Source organism: Mytilus trossulus, chromosome 14, assembly GCF_036588685.1.
Source record: "Mytilus trossulus isolate FHL-02 chromosome 14, PNRI_Mtr1.1.1.hap1, whole genome shotgun sequence".
Classification (NCBI taxonomy): domain Eukaryota; kingdom Metazoa; phylum Mollusca; class Bivalvia; order Mytilida; family Mytilidae; genus Mytilus; species Mytilus trossulus.
Window position 1 is genome coordinate 54,538,773 of NC_086386.1, and position 15,212 is coordinate 54,553,984.

The 15,212-nt window shown below is 29.9% G+C and overlaps 1 protein-coding gene across 4 annotated transcripts in view; it reads right to left on the reverse strand.

Moving 5' to 3' along the window:
• Window positions 1–4,394: 4,394 nt before the first annotated feature.
• The window catches only part of LOC134695865 (zinc finger protein GLIS1-like), a 52,497-nt gene continuing 41,679 nt past the window's right edge, over window positions 4,395–15,212 (reverse strand). For all 4 annotated transcript variants that reach the window (XM_063557323.1, XM_063557322.1, XM_063557321.1 and 1 more), the window contains 5 exons: window positions 14,723–14,855; window positions 12,794–13,197; window positions 12,047–12,282; window positions 9,661–9,779; window positions 4,395–6,746 (listed from right to left, as the gene is read on the reverse strand). In XM_063557323.1, coding sequence (XP_063413393.1) covers window positions 6,064–6,746; window positions 9,661–9,779; window positions 12,047–12,282; window positions 12,794–13,197; window positions 14,723–14,855 — 1,575 coding nt within the window. In that variant the 3' untranslated portion in view covers window positions 4,395–6,063. The remainder of the gene's footprint in view (window positions 6,747–9,660; window positions 9,780–12,046; window positions 12,283–12,793; window positions 13,198–14,722; window positions 14,856–15,212) is intronic.

Genomic DNA, 15,212 nt, shown 5'->3' on the forward strand with positions numbered 1-15,212 from the left:
CTAAAAAAATATAAAGCAGTTTTATATGGGGATAAGTTTGACAAGTGTGTGTATAAGGAGTTCCCGGCTAGGTTTAGAGTATATCATGTATATTAGCGTTATTATGAAGTAATGTGATTCGTAAAACTACGGGTATTGAAAACAATTGTGTATGCATGAATGATTTCACACCTAACTAATTTAATAATAAAAAAAATTGTCAACTGTTAATTCAGTTATAAAGATACGTTTGGTTTACAAATACATTGGGTAACGTTTTTCGCTTTTTCTGTTAGCAGTTATATTTTATCTAGTGAAATTGCAGGTATCTATGGCTGGTTCCGATTTAATTTGATCGAAGAGATAATGGCGAGGAAGTGTTAAAAAAATATATAAATTCAGCACATTCACTAAATAACCGAGGAATACAAAAATGTGCTCAGCGGCAAATATTTCAAAAAACTATTTTTTTAAAACAATATACATCTAAAATTAATGTATTAAATGGGAATGAAAGTTGTTTCTCTTTGTCACAACCTTATATTTCACACGGTAAAATTGTTTTACAAATAATTTAACCTTTATCCCGGGCCTGACTGTCAGACAATTTGTATCCGTGACTTTTAAGTGTACACGAATATCAATGTTTGGAAGTTGCTACGCTTATAAATTAGCTAGGCCTATACAATGGTTGAAGCTATTATATTTTAACTGTTACAACTTTTTCTGCGTTTAAACAGTTTATTTATGACTGTTTCAACGTTTTCCGTGTTGGGACAGTAATAAAATAACTGTTACAACTTTCAAATAGTTGCATCAGTTTTATTACGACTGTGACAACTCTTTAGGCGTTTAATCAGTTTATTTATGACTGTTGCAACGTTTTTCGAGTTGGGACAGTTGTAAATCAACTGTTACAACTTTGAAATAGTTGTATCAGTCCTTTAATGTCTGTGGCAGTTATTTCTTGCGTTGTTGCAGTCGATTTATGTTGTAGACAAACACTTTTAAAGTTGGGACAGTTACAAAATAACTGAAGCAGTGAAATTTAACAACTGTTACAACTTTAACAGGCCTTATCAGTCTTAGAACGACTGTTACTGGTATGGACAGACGTTTTTTCGTCCAGTAGTGTTTGTCTGTCACTTACTTCAACTTTGCATTTATATAAAGGATGAAAGATAAAACACTTTGAACTTGATAATGAAGGAAAAATCACACAAGATTGTGTTAAAGAGTTAATTCAAAATGGAAGTGTTGTTCTCATCAGATTTCAATTTTTAAAGTGATGAGGGCTAGTCCATTAAAATGTATACGGGAGGGTAGGATGGGACTTTTTAAATATCCCTACAACCAATAACCTTTTTTTATGGAATTTTGCACAACGGTAAAAGACACATACTGAAAAAAGACCCATGGCCCACTTTCAATAACTAAACTTCCTTTCTACCCTCTCATATACATTTTAATGGAATAGCCCTAAGGAAATGCAGTTAAAATATTGTTAAAGATTAATTTTTCGGGGAAATCTGTTTTAAAATTGATTAGTAGGAATTTGTTTTTAAAAAGATGTATTTGTCATCATATATTCTTACAAATTACAGTAACTTTTATAAAATTCTATCAATATAATAAAAAGTCTTAATCCCAATTTGTAAGGAAATGTGCTTTAAGGGCCCATCTTAAAACCCAAACATGATGACATCACCACCAAGAACTGTATAAATGAACAGAAGAAAGTGGCTATAACTCCTATCATAAACTAAATGAAAAATGAAATAGGAAAAATTATTCACACAAGATCTATCTCCAGATCCAATAATATTTCTGAATGATGTTTCATGATCATTTTGATGTGTACACAATTTATAAACAAGAGGCACCAATAAATAAACATGTGAGCTTCAAATGCATTTCATAATGAGCACCATTTATAAATGTGATCTAGCACTACCTGACAGGGAGAACAACCCCTGGAGTTAAATAATTTGTTATTTCTACAATTAAAAATAATATGAATAAAACAATTTATGCAAATGACAAAAAAGATACTTCCTCATCTGCTTCATTGATATTTTTATATCAAGTTTTAAATTCACAAAACTAATCCCAACAAAAATATCTTGTTGAGTATCTTTATTTCACATGCTTAAAAAAAAAGAAACAATACTTTAAATTCAGAAATTCAGAAAAAAATATTAAGTAATGGTGGTCGCCAACATTTATTCAGTACTGAAATCATGAATGTGAGTTTAATTTTCAATTATTTTGCAAATCTGCTACTCTCCTATTCTTTGCATTAGTACAAATAATTTCAAAAGTTTCTGAATTTTTAGTTTTCTTTTACAGGGATATATATTTGTATTCAAATATGGATACCCTAATGTGGTCTCAAAACAATAACATTTGAATATAAGAATAATGTACTGTGGATTCATTATTATTACTCAGATACCAATTTTCGTTAATTTCACTGGTACAGGAGAACCACAAATTATACATGTTAAAATAGTCAACGATTAACAAGTTTTCTAAAGAAATAAATGTATGCCGACTTTGTCAAAACAAAGCAAAACAAATCAACAAAAATGCTAGTTTTCCTTAATCCACGAAAATTGGTACCCAAGAAAATAAATGAATCCTCAGTAACATCATGTTGTAAACATTAACAACAAAATGAAAATTAATTTTTTTAGATTTATGACATTTTTCATACAAACAAATAAATCTCAATTGTACTTGAGCTCATAAATCAAATATAAATTGTTTTAAAGTATTGTATTGCATAAATCTTTTTACAATTGAAAAAAATTATGTGAATATTTCATATATAATTGTTTTTATAGAAAAATGTTGACTTTGAATAAAATTTTCTTTCAAAAATATCATCTATGAAAAATTGAATTAGACTTGTGAATTAAGTTTTGAAAATATTTTTAATGCCATTTTCATCTATTCTGTGAATCATGTTCAATTGACATTATGCATAATTGTTTTTATTAACATTATAAGCTAAGTGTCCCATTTCAATTTTTGCAAGCAAGTTATCCATTTATAATGAGCATTGTATTGAAATTAGTATGGCGTTCATTATCACTGAACTAGTATATATTTGTTTAGGGGCCAGCTGAAGGACGCCTCCGGGGGGTTGGCGAGGAAAAAATGTCAGACTTAGCAGGGTGTTTGAACACTCAGGGTTTTTCTGCAAGGATAGGTATATTTTGGAACTATGAAAATCAAGTCAGCTAATGCAGGATGTTGGAATACTCAAGTGTCCAATGAGGCAGGTTATACAGTAATATGAAAAATGTTTCCATTATTCATAAAAGCTCAAAAGCAATCAATTTTTGAGGATGCATGACAATAACAACATGTAACTACTTTTTTAAAACAAAAAGAATCAAACAAAACAGCGGTACCATATCTAACAATAACAAATATCACAGAGGTTTGTGTCAAGGCAGTAAAATCATCCAACATTACAGAAACTCAATAGACAACTTTCGAGTATGGTACATTTCTGTCAAATATTTTGGATTTAGTGAACATAAGTTGTTCGTTTAATGGCCATGTCACTCCCTTTCCCATGTTGAGCAAGTGGTTGGAAAACTATATTGCATTTATTATTCTGCAAATTCTGCAAATTTAATTCTCATAATTGACAATCAGCACTTGTGTCATTAGGGAATTGTGATTAAGTACAACCAGAATAAATATTATTTCTAGTTTATCCTGCACAATGACGATCACTAAGACGCTTGATGAAGGTGAATATTGCAGGGATACAGGCAATCCCCTCTATCTTGTAAAGGACGTGATAAAGGCACACATAATTACTATGCATGGAAAGGGATTAATATAAATTGCAAAACTTGTTTCCCAATCTACTATAAATAAATATGTTTAAACTCATAGTGCAGGGATACAGGTGATCCCCTCTATCTGGTAAATTATGTGATAAAGGCACACATAATTGACGAGTTTTTTCCAGTGACGGACAGACTCAAAAGCGGTCTATTGTGTTCAGTTCATCTAATCAATCTAAGCTTTGTAGAAAAAGGGAACTCTCCCACTTTGTGGTTCGAAAAGATAGCAGGCTTGACTGAAAGTCCAAGCTAGGACAAAGCTGTAAAACAAATGATGCCAAAAAAAAAATCATTGGAACTCCTTTGGTTTTTACATATGATACAGGGTATAATATTTTGCAATAGTTCACCCACTATTCTTTTCATAGCAGACTTAAATAGCTCATTACCAAAATTTAATCAGATTCTAGACTTCTTTTCTTAAAATTTTGGAAACAAATAATGTTTTAATACAAAGAATACAAAATTTAAGGTAAAAGTGTGAGTCAACCATTTTTTTCAAAATCATATATCTTTGAAAAAATTTCCATAACCTATCAATGTATTTAGCTTAAATTGTTCCCTGACTAATGTTCTTCTGATTTATAGTATCAATTTTAAATTTCAGACTTTTTTCACGTCATCTTACTACATCCTTAAAGGAAAATAAGGCATAAGGTTATATCAGAATAAATATCACAATGGATCTAAATATGTGTGAAATAATTCCTACAAAGTGTTACCATTTTCAAAAACTTTTGAATTTTAAGGTTTCATAAGTTAGATTTTTACAACCATATAGTTGCATTTCAAAGACAAAATTAGTTTTAACTATATTGTTTGAATATTTTTCTTTCTTTATGTATCAGTTAAGAATGATCTGCCGTAATAATAACAATTAAAATACTGTAAGTTCAGAAATTATTGCGTGAATTTATTATTGCGATTTTGTCATATTAGAGTAAAATGCAATTTTGATATTTGCATTATTGAAAATAATTTCCAATTTCAAGTTTAAATAATTGCAATTATAACCCTCACTCGCATTTTTAGCAATAATAAAAACATCACGATAATTTCCAAATTTACAGTAGTCAATACCGAGCTACAAACAAAAATCTGATGAGACAACATACAAATTATTCCCAATATGAGTATATAAATAAACTAATACCTCTAACATAGAAGGTTTTATATTTTTTTTATCCAAATGCACTTTCCCAGACAAAGCTTGAATTACTTTCTAACATATTATCAACTGAATAAATAACTTTCTCATGCTAAAATTTTACAGATTTATTATTTTCTGAGCAAAATAAAAAAAAATCATACAAGTTAACTTTATTGTTGAGTTAACTAAAATGTCTATAAAAAATTAAGTGCAAGCATGAAAAGTTAGAAAGGGCAGTAGAAAACACTACTTTTATCTTTGTTGGCTTGGCAAAAACTGTAAGAGTGAAATTAAATGACCTGAAACATTGCCATTTATTCATAATCTTTTGTAGAACTCATCTGTTTCTCAATATTATGCCACAAAAAGTTTAAACAATTTTAAATTTACAATTGAAGGAAGTAAAATTAAGTTAAGAGACACAACTCTTAAAAAATCATTGGTAAGTTTATGTCAACCTTATTCAAAATACATATTCTAAGCTTCTTTGTAACACAGATAACTTAAAATCTGCTTCAAAATCACTGATGAAACTGTCAATAATAAACATATAAGTAATTTTAAAAGAGTTAGCTCCCTTAACTTTCATATTTTACATTAATTATACAATGCATGATTTATTTTTTAAATGATAGTACAGTTCAAAGCACCTGATATATCATCATCAAGTTAATTGAGCTAAAAATCAAATGAAAAAAGTTCTAAATTCAAAACTTTAATTTTCACCCTAAATGAAAATTTGTGCAAACATGTATCGATTTTATGATTAAAATCTACCTTAAAAAGAAAAAGATTAGATAAAAAGACTGTTCTCCAAAACATATTTGAGATCTCAACTAAATTCTATTCAAATTCTTAACTGCTTTTTAACAATATTGTACTTATGAAGATACAAAGACACGAAATCTTATATTGTATTTTCAATAATTGAGAATAACAAAATAATAATAAGTGAACAGAATATCTTTAGCACTTTTAATTCTCAATTTGAGAATTTTATCCTTTTAACTTTATGAATGAAACTTCAAAGTCAAATAAATCAATAACAAAACAATTTGAGTCTTCATGCTAGGAATTTATTAGCTCCCATTTCCCTGTCGAGAATGTTGAGCTTTCTCTATGCCCAACTAAGATATCTGATTCTGCTGAAGGACTAGTCGACAGATCCAGAGGCCCATCTTGGATCTTATCATCTTCTTCATTTCCAAGTTTTTCACCAGCAATGTCCATTTTGAGCGGTGAATTTGGCGACAGTGAAATAATTACCCCTTCTGTCTGAGTAGAAGTTGAATGCGTAGCAGACGACGGTGTCAGAATAGTTGATGATAACATGGGATTTGATGTAAAGTTAGACACATGTAAAATGTTATGGAGAGGATGTATATGTGTTGGCATGCTGTGTGGCATCAGTTTGTTAGGGGACATGCTCATTAGAGGATTGACGGGCGAAGTAGGCGACTGTGTCACTGATGGAATCTGTAACTGCACTGATGGGAAAATGGGCTGCTGCTGTGGCATTGTACTGGAAACTTTCGAAGATTTTTGTTTCCCATTTTCTTCACGATAATAATGTCCATGTGTCCGTACATGCTTCCTAAGAGAACTAGGATCAGTATAACGTTTATTACATCCTGGCATTTTACAAATGTACGGCTTTTCTTCCTGATGTGTTCGCACATGTTTGAATCGGTCACTAGAGTTAGAATAGGCCTTTTGACAGCCCTCCACAGGACAAATATAAGGCTTTTCACCTGGAAAAAAATAATCACCATTATTTTAAACATGTTATTCAATACCCACAAAACATTTTCTGTATTGATTTTTATATGATATGTTAAGCATTGCATTTTGCCCAAAATTATAAATAAAATGGCCTTTGAAGGTAAATTGTGTCACTTTCAACATGTTTAGACTTCATCATGTTCATAGTGATGTCACAACATATTTTTTTGCACCAAATTGTCCAGATCACACTATTCATTCCAAAGTAGAACTAACATAACTTTTTTAACTTTTGTTTACAATGCTGTGTTTGGTATACTGTCATGTCTTTTGTATTTTTTTCCATTTTTTTCAATTTTGTTGTCAATTTATTTTTTAACTATTGAGTTCAAACTTCGTTTTTGTATCTTTGGTTTCTCTTTTACAAGATAGAACAATATTGAAATTTCAGGATATAAATAGGTTATCCGTATATTTCCACTACTAATCAATAGTTTATGTGTGATTTTGTCATAAAACATTGACACCCTATGCATGTGAATCCTTAAAATTTTGTTAATCAACATTGTTAATATTGACCAATCCCTTAACATTTTGTTAATCAACATTGTTAATATTGACCAATCTCTTAAATTTGTTTTAATTAACATTGTTAATATTGACCGATCCCTGGGGAAAAAATTAACATTGTTAATATTGAACAAATTCTTATTCTTTTTTAATTAACATTGTTAATATTGACCAATCCCTTAATATTTTTTTATATTAACATTGTTAATATTGAACAAACCCTTAATTCTTTTTTTAATTAACATTGTTAATATTGACCAATCCCTGGGGAAAAAAATTAACATAGTTAATATTGAACAATCCCTTAAAAAAATTTTTTAATTAACATTGTTAATATTGAACAAACCCTTAATTTTTTTTAATTAACATTGTTAATATTGACCAATCCCTTAAAAAAATGAATTAACATTATTAATATTGACCAATCCCTTAAATTTGTTTTAATTAACATTGTTAATATTGACCAATCCCTGAAAAAAAATTAACATTGTTAATATTGACCAATCCCTTAAAAAAAATATTTAATTAACATTGTTAATATTGAACAAACCCTTAATGTTTTTTAATTAACATTGTTAATATTGAACAAACCCTTAAATTTTTTTTTTAACATTGTTAATATTGACCAATCCCTTAAAAAAAAAAATTAATATTGTTTATATTGACCAATCCCTTAAATTTGTTTTAATTAACGGACAAGATCAAAAGTTCAGTGTAGGATAAAAAAACTTAATTCAGATAGTTTTTTTACTGAATCCCCTTGCCCCCCTCTTAACTTAATTTGGGAAAAATGATAGCCATATGGATACATGTAAAATCGATGTAGGTTAAACAAAACTTTCAGCAAACAAACCCTTAAATCTTTTCAAAATTAACATTGTTAATATACACCTTATCGGTATTAGCCTACTTGGCCGGCTGACACAGCTGCTGGACCTTTTGACGCAAACAACAATCACTTTTCCATTGTGTCGTCAGATATTTTGTTTTATGACGTCAAAATTTTACGGGAAACTGTGTGATATCCAGTAATGGCAGACAAATAGCGATAAGGTGTATTGACCAATCCCTGAAATTTTCTTCAAATTTGGAATTTTTTAATATTTGATTGCTAAATAACTTAAATTCACACAGTCTTTATGAAAACTTGATATTAACCTCAAATCTATTTCTGTCTACATTCATAGGATTATCTGCCAGCAAGTGTAAAATGTCAAAAGAAATCATAATCCACACCTAAGCAGCAGGTGCAAATATTTAAACATCAATGATGACATTTGCTCAATTAAAAAAAAAATTATGGCTAAATATCAATGATTTTTTCTCAAGAATCATTGAACGTTCAGAGAAGTGTTAATCTCTTATTCTTTATTTATCAAATCAGGAAGTATCGGTTTATGTCAATCCTAATGAAATTTTCATCCCACTTTTTGATTTTTTTTTAACACTTAATGATTATTAAATCAAACTAAAGATGTAAGCAGTGACGCTACAGTCACAGCTTTAACAACAAGAAAAGGCATTTTTCATCCTATTTTTTTCACAATTTTTTTTTCTCTTTTTTTTTTAAATTAGGAAGTATTATCGGTTTATGTCCAACCTTCTGTCAATCCTATGAAATTTTCATCCCATTTTTTCGTTCCTTTTAACACTCAATGATTGATATGTCACACTTTTTAAAAGCTATTCATAAAAGCACTACCACTAAGCCTTTAACAGCAAAGAAAGGCATTTTTCATGATTTCATCCCATTTTTATAACAGAGGTTATTTTGAAAAGACAAAAAATATGAAATTCAATCCTTAAAATTTAATTCTAGAAATAAAATTGTTCTGAAATTTGGACACTGGCTTCATTTTAGTATGCTATACTGTACAAAGCATTTTAAGATTTTTTAGTTCTTTAAATTCCTTTTCAAAGAACAAGGAAATATAATATTTTTACCAAATTTTACTTTGTATGTAATTTTTGTCATATTTTTCTCAAAAACTAGAAATCAGAATTTCATGAAATTTGCAATCAGGCTTCATAAAATAGATATAAGAACATTTGGAATGAAATAAAATTGAGAATGGAAATGAGGAATGTGTCAAAGAGACAACAACCCGACCATAGAAAAAACAACAGCAGAAGGTCACCAACAGGTCTTCAATGTAGCGAGATATTACCACACACAGAGGCGTCCTTCAGCTGGTCCCTAAACAAATATATAGTAGTTCAGTGATAATGAGTGCCTGACTAATTTCCAAATTGTACACAAGAAACTAAAATTAAAATAATACAAGACTAACAAAGGCCAGAGGCTTGCATAGTTTTCTCATTGGCACTCATACCACATCTTTTAACATCTACACAAGTTTGCAATATAAATACCTGTATGTGATCTGTAGTGGATTTTTAAGTTCTCCAGTCTGGAGAAACATTTACCACATAATTTACAACTGTGTGGCTTCTCATTTGTATGGGTTCTAATGTGGATCAGCATTTTATACCTGAAAGATAATACAACATATTAGGTTTCCAATGAACACTTTTTCTATGATTTAAGAAAGATGGCAAAGTACTATTTGTATTCCTTTTTAGGGTTTTTGCTTGTTTTGCATGCTTTTAACCTAGATTGTTATTTTTTTTATCTTTTTGTTTAAACATGTATTTTCGTACTTATCTTTTATTTTAAGGTAGGCATTTTTGTAAAAAAAAATTCTTCCTTATTTTCCTCAATGTATGTTTAAGGAATAACAGTACTGTAGTTGAAAAGTTGCCACCATCAATTGTAGATTTGACGGTGGCAAATGCAGTTTTAGTGCGACGCGTAGCGGAGACAGTAAAACGGAGATTTGCGACCGTCAAATCAAAATTGACGGTGGCAACTCTTCAACTACAGTACTGTTATTCCGATTCTAATGCATTTCAAAAAGAAAAATACAATAAAACTTGAAAAAATGTCTAAATTTGTCAAATAATAAAAATCTGTGAAACTTCATGAAAGATTTTGGCACAAAGACGTCATGGCTAAACGTGACGTCATACAAATGAAAACTTAAAAACTGGAGGTTATAACGTTACCTGTACGCTTCAAATTCGAGGTAGGTGTGTTTTATTTTCAATTATATAGTAGTAATCATTTTTTGATTCATCAATTCAAAATGGCGGGTCCCTCCTTAGATACGCCTGGTCAACTTTGGATTTGACGGCAACTTTTAGCCAATGAAAAAATTTGTAACATCCAAATTGCATTAGAATTTATGTTTTATGATTTTGTTTTTGTCTTTTGATTTGTTTTTTTTTAAATTACCATGCTCATCACCTTAAACATGTTAAAAAGTATTTTTTTTCTTTATGGGGGGGCTTTATCAATTTTCATTATTATTAAATTGTAACAGGGTCTACTTTTGTGTATTTTCGATTAAATTGAATGCAACTTGAAATGTAAAGAATACATATAGTAACATAAAATCAAGCAATTTATCATTTTCTATCTCTTTTAAGCAATGTCAATGAATAAATCATATTCTAATATGACGTGCTTCTTTCGCTTTGTAAACAACACTGTGTGAAAATTCTCGATATATCTATACTTTATAGCGCAGACTCAGAGATATACATAATAATGGATGTTACAATATACCTCCCACGTAAATCCACATGTATTTGAACCTACATTGCAAACGCTTTGCCAAATTTATTGTATTACTTATCTTAATTAAACAAAAAACATTACAGAACTTTTATTCTTATTCAGATGCATAATAAAAAGAATTAATGTATTGCAACTAGTTTTGTTTATTTCCTAAATATAGTAACACTGTATATTTTGTGCAATGTCAATTTCATCATGGAACACTTTCTCTACAATGAGGGGTTCATTAAGGGATGCATTGTTACGATTTAAAAAAATATCAATATACTAATTTAAGTTGCAGTATAAAAACAATATTTAGTCAATATCACAAAAATAAAAACTTTTTTGTAACCAACGAAGTTCGTATAATATTGTATTAAATTAAGCGAGTCAACATGGCAGCTCCTTCTTTACGAAATGTCAATTTTGGATTTGACGGTAGCTTACGAGAAAACATGTAAATTAAAAATCGGAAATATTAGGTTTGAGATTTAAACATATTTTTTCTAGCGGTTATTAACGAAATAATTAATGCAAGTTAAAAATGTATGAGAATATTTGAGCCGGTTTATCTAACAAGGAGTAAAAAAGAACAGCTCCACACACGGCATACCAACCCTCGCTTCAGTATTTAAATTAACTTATTTGTCCTATTAGAATCGAAATAATTCATGGAAGCCATAGATTTGTTGTAAATTTACACATGGCCTGGGCCGTGATATTCGTTAATTGTATCCCTCGCTAACGCTCAGGATAAAATATGAATATCAAGGCCCAGGCCATGTGTAAATTTCCAACAAATCTATGGCTTCCATGAATTATTTCTTAATTATAACATTTAAAATCAAGGAGAGACAACCAACAAATAACTATGAACAATTATCTCCCTTTTGAAAACTAAGGGTAGATAACTACAGCTATCTGAAATGAAGGGGAGACAACCAACCAAGTACTGATTTAAGTCAAAAGAAACTTATCTCCCTTAAGATAACTAAGGGTAGATAACTAAAGCTATCTGAAATGAAGGGGAGACAACCAACCAATTACTGGTTTAAGTCAAAAGAAACTTATCTCCCTAAAGATAACTAAGGGTAGATAACCAAGCAGAGATTCTGATTAAAAAAATTTAAGAAATACCTTGCATTGAACCCTTTGCCTTTTCTAGGACAACCATCCCATTTACACTGGTAATCGACATCTGGTCGCTCGACCTTGACATGGTGGTCATTCACATGTGACACCAAGTCATCCATATTAGAGAAACTTTGATCACATTTCAGCCAGTGACAGTCAAACATTATCTGTGGAGACAACTGTTTAGAACTTGAAAATGAGCCTGATTCTGAATTCTGACTTGGAGGGGACGGAGAACACTGAAATAGAAAAAAAATTAGTTAGAAGTCTATAAAATGCTATAATCATGATAATAGAACAATTCAGAAATAAATATTTGTAAATTTATTGTTTCAGAATGTAATTGTAAATTTCCTGTTTCAGAATATAATTGTAAATTTACTGTTTCAGAATGTAATGGTAAAAAATTAACTGTTTCAGAATGTAATTTTAAATTATCTGTTTCAGAATGTAATTGTAAATTTACAGTTTTAGAATGTAATTATAAATTTACTCTTTGAGAATATAATTGTAAATTTACTGTTTTTAGAATGTTATTTTCATGGATTGAGGATAAATTGTACTTTTAGTCAACATATGATTTTTAAGTACATATATTGCGAAAGTCTCTATGCAACCTAGCCTTATAAGGAAAATAAGTTATACTTTGTTGAACATTAAATTCATGGTTTGTCTAAATTCTCAAATTCTACAAAAATTGATGCGCAACAAATAATAATGAATAATTTTTTCGACTGTATTAATCATTACCTGCATATTATGCTCTTGTGTAATATCATTCATCACAGGAACTGAAACAGGGGAGATAATCTGAGAATCCATGCTAGATGGTGTACACAAGTTAAGTCCTACACTACCCATATAACTTGTGCGTGGAAACATTTCTCCACATGTGCCATTTGTTAAAGGTGGAGAGTTTCCACATAGTCCTGGCCCATAAGTGATTACACTTTGGAAAGATGGACGCATTTCTGTTATGGAACCCTTCATAACTTCTAGCGACATGGGTTCAGCTTCTATCGGTACCATCTGAACACGATCTGGCGAGTGATTTGGACTGCGACTGTTGGAGATCAAAGGTGACTTTTCCTCATTAACTTCTTGTGAGAAATCTCTTTGATTATTATTATTATGTATCAATAGTGAAGAATTTCCTAAAAATTAAAGAAAATATATTAAGATTACTATTGACATTAAACAATTTAAAAGAAGATGTGGTATGATTGCCAATGAGACAACTGTCCACCTGCGATACTCATAGAAGTTTTAAAAGCTATAGCTGACCATACAGGCTAAACCATGAACAAAGTTCTACAGTGAAATGTAGGGAAAAAAATTATGTCATGGGGTGAAACTTGTGGAAAAAATGTGGCTTTAATACTAGATAAAAACTTTATTTTCGAAACAAATCATGATTTTACCCACCATTACAAAAACTAAAACGATCTTGAGTTCTTAAATTTTTGATATTTTTTTATTTTTTTTAACATGTATTTTTGTTTTTTAGTTACAAAATAATAAATTTTACACATAATAATTTATATTAATAAATAAATAATAAACAAAATGGAAAAAAAACATAACATAACAGTTGTTAAAATTACCTAAACAAAGTCTAACAAATTCTCTCCAAGGAAGATTTTTTTTAAGGTTATTGAGGTGTTTGTTCTATCCTTGTAATTACATAATTGTTTGTTTTCCTTGAAACAAATTGGCTGAACAAAACACAACAGTTTTCAAAATGACCTAAACAAAATCTATGAAAATGTCTCCAAGGAAGAAATATTTAAAGGTTATTTGGGCGTGCGTCTTATCCTTGACTTTATGTATTTGTTGGTTTGCCTTGAATTGTAATTTGTTGACACTTATATTCTTTTGTTTATCACTCTCTGATTATCGTCAACAGCTTGTTGAATGTTGTCTCCCTCAAAGGACAAATCAATGCAAGGAGACATTTGACCTTTGTTTTGAAATTGAGGAAAAATTTTGATTTTAATTTGTAAACAACAACAAATCCAGATATTTTCCCTTTTTCACTTTGTTTTTGAAACTGAAGAAATTTTTTGATTTTAATTTGTAAACAGCAACAAATTGGGGTATTTTCCCACTTTCACTTTGTTTTGAAATTGAGGAATTTTTTTTTGTAGACAAACAACAAAAAATAATCACTCAAGTCAAAAACAATTATTCATTTTTTTTTTACAAAATTACCTTACACCCATATATTTTTAGAGATGCTCCTGACCATAGGAAGCTTATACAAAGAAGAAGAGTGGCATTAAATTGAAGGCTGTCAATTTATGAACATTTTGCTAGGAAAAAACACAAGGGCGAGGTTGCATAGAAAAGAGTAATCATTTGATACATTTTTTGGATGTTTTTATTAACATGAAAAATGCAACAAAACAGGTGTACTTACAAGAAACTTTAGTGACTTCCAAAATTTGCAATAATTAAACTTGTATTTGTATCAATTGGTTCAACAATTGCATTTAAACATCACGAATTAATTCGTAAATTACAGAATCAGTGGTGGATCCAGGGGAGGGTTCAAGGGGTCGGAAATCCCCCTTTACTTTTGGACAATCAATGCATTTGAATAAAGACATATAGTTGGAACACCCCCTATCAAAAATGACTGGATCCGCCCATGATTACAGAATACAGATTGATTCATACCTTGATGACTGAGTTGATTGTGATCAGGTGACCCAGAGTCAATCATAATTGATGATGTCACTTCCTGTTGAAACTGATTTGTAACATGATGTTTTACATACAACTTTTTCCTTGCTAAGGTACTCAATATGACCTGAAAAATCAACAAAGAATATGATTTTTATTGCTTATAAATATGAAAGCAGATAATTCTTGATTAAACACTAATTGGTCTTTATTAATAAACAGGTAAGTAAAGGAGTTGCAATGACAAACTGTTGCATAAGAATATTCAAAAGGGCATAACTCATAGAAAAATAATAGAATCATAATTTCCTGTTGATATGCCTCATAATCTTCATAGTATGTCCTTATTATCTACCAAGCGTCTGGAAATTATGTTGTGTGGTTTCAGAGAGTGACAAGAACAGGCCTTACGGACAGACTGAAAGATGGACTGAGAGACTAATAGGTCAAATCATTATACTCAGTAGAACAAACACATCAAACT